Source organism: Calliphora vicina, chromosome 3, assembly GCF_958450345.1.
Source record: "Calliphora vicina chromosome 3, idCalVici1.1, whole genome shotgun sequence".
Taxonomy (NCBI): Eukaryota; Metazoa; Arthropoda; class Insecta; order Diptera; family Calliphoridae; genus Calliphora; species Calliphora vicina.
In genome coordinates, this window is record NC_088782.1 from 18,197,327 (window position 1) to 18,199,781 (window position 2,455).

A 2,455-nucleotide genomic window follows, 5' to 3' on the forward strand; every position below is an offset into this window, starting at 1 on the left:
TTTTAACGTTTTGTTTTGGCTCTCTTTTAGCGTAATAACGTCACAGATTTTATTGTTAGTATATTATATCATTTTATTCGATACGAGGGGATCTTAACCTTTCACAAAATCATCCAACGATCGAGCGATCCATTCATTTCTTTGGTTAGTTATAGCCAGAGACCTGGTAAAAACCCCACAGTGCAAAAAAAAATATAAATAAAATAAAAAGTTGTTTTCTTTCTTTTTTTTTGTATAGATGTAGTTTCTTTTGTATAAAGATAAATATTTTTGTTTTATTTCATTTCATTTTTGTTTTGTTTAAATATGTTAATTACAAAACAAAAAAATGTGAGTTGTTTTTGTTTTCAAAAAAAAACGATTTTCTTATTTTTTTTAGATGTAGAAACAAAAATTTAGATTTTTTTTTTCAAAATCAAGCTTAAAAATTATAGAATAATTTAAATAAATAATACATTTAAATGCTTATAAAATAGTAGTAGTAGTAATTAATTTAAATAAAATTTTTTGCTTATCACAACCAAATTGAAAGGGAATTTTTTCATATTTTTTGTTTAAATATAAAAATGATTTAATTGGCTCAAAAACGGCCATTTTTTTAAAAGGGAATTTTAACAAGTTTTCTTGCATAGAAAAGAATGCTAAATTCCTTAGTTTTAAAGTCTTAAAAACTATAATAACTGGATTTAAAATAAAGCTATAAGATTCAGTCAGTCAAATTTTGAGATAAATTGTTGCAGATGTAAACATCCTTAAATAACACAGCCATTTGCTTAGGATTTGCTTTGTAATGTAGAGACATTAAAATGTCTAGACGGCATTTTGATGGACACTAGTCGTTGAGTGTAAATGCTGTCTGTGCTGATTATGACTGTGTATTTGTTGCTGCTTCTGTTGTGTTTGCTGACTGTTACCAATTTTAGCATCAATCCAATCCAAATAATGGGTTACACGGGTAAAACCTCCGGGAATATTGGTCTCACAACCATCAGCTGGACCAAAACTTGTGATACCCACCACCATTTGAGTTCCCTTCAAGACTAAAGGGCCGCCAGAATCACCAGAGCAGACAGTTTCATCTTTTAAGCCCTTGGCACACATGACACCATCGGTTATAACATCGAATTCATTTGAACATTCAGCATTAGAGATGACCTTCAGTTCGGTGTATTGCATGGGATCTGAATTTCTGGTTTCACCAGCTGCACCCCAACCGGTGGCCACTACCTTGGAGCCGGTAAACTGATCGGTTTTCATGCGATAGGGCAAAGTGGCGGGCTTAATGCGTGCAGTAAATTTCACATCCTCTGGTAGTTTGACCAAGGCAATATCATTGGCTGCTGTTATGGGATTAAATCTTTCGTGCACAATAAATTTATTGCTTCTCAACACAACTTTGCCCGATTCCAAAGACTCGTCCACACTTTTGGTGCCCAAATACACATCAAAATGTGTTACTCCCATGGTACAGTGGCCCGCCGTCAAAATCCAACGATTGTCCAATAGAGTGCCGCCACATAATATGCGCTTGCGCCACAATTGTTTGCCAATTAACATCACCTGATAGGGAAACTTTTCAATGCGGCCCAATTTTGACTGGCCTATGGCATAGGAATCTGCCACATTTATATAATTTAAAACAATTAAGACCATGCAGGTCCCTAAAAATGTTCTTAAACCAAACATTTTTGTTTAATTAATATTTTTATTGTCTTTTTACTTTGTAATTTAATTTTCCACACTTTTTTTTTGTAAAAATTCACTTTTTATCTTTATTTCTTTGTTTTTTGTTTGGTTTTTTTTCTCCAAAAAATTTCTTCAATGTCTTTTGTTTTTATTTTTTTCTTTTTAAATTCTTGTTTAATATTTAATAAATTCTTTAATAATTTCTTTTTGTATTTTTATTTGAAAAATGTTGTGCTTTTTATTGAATGTGTTCTTCACTATTCAAACTCCCGTTTAAATCTAAACCCATTCTAACTGAGCACTGAAATTTTATTTCGAAACTTGGCTCGCTCTCCCTGAAACTACAGCAGCAAAAAAATCGCTTTTTGCCGGTCTTCTCTTTTTCGCCAAACAAGTTATAAAAAAAACATACAAATAATTTGTAAAAAAAAATATTTATATTTCAAAAACAAGATTTGTTTTTTTTCGCTGTTTTTTTTTTGCTCTTCATCAGAGGTTTTTTGGGAATTTCATGTTTTGACGATGAGTATTTTGGCTAATTTCGTTGTATTTGCGAACCATTTCTAACAATGTTGGAGAAACAAAAAAACAAATTGTTTTCGTTAAATTTTTGTTTGCTGCTGTTGTTTTCTATTGATAACAAATACATTGAATAGTTTAGGATGGATGAATCTCAGCAGTTACTGTTATCACTACAACTACTTACGGTTTCGAAATTAAGGTGACCAGAGGTCAAGTACAAATATACCATAAAAAATAATGAAAATAA

At 31.2% G+C, this 2,455-nt stretch overlaps 1 protein-coding gene across 1 annotated transcript; it reads right to left on the reverse strand.

The window, feature by feature from the left end:
* Positions 1-367: 367 nt before the first annotated feature.
* Positions 368-1,729, reverse strand: LOC135954050 (brachyurin). The gene has a single exon (XM_065504102.1). It carries the CDS (start codon positions 1,684-1,686, stop codon positions 811-813), a length of 876 nt encoding a protein of 291 aa, XP_065360174.1. The 5' UTR covers positions 1,687-1,729; the 3' UTR covers positions 368-810.
* Between the last annotated feature and the right edge of the window lie 726 nt (positions 1,730-2,455).

Coding starts and splice junctions, on each gene's coding strand:
- LOC135954050 (XM_065504102.1), bottom strand. CDS start 1,686: ATGTTTGGTTTAAGAACATTTTTAGGGACCTGCATGGTCTTAATTGTT.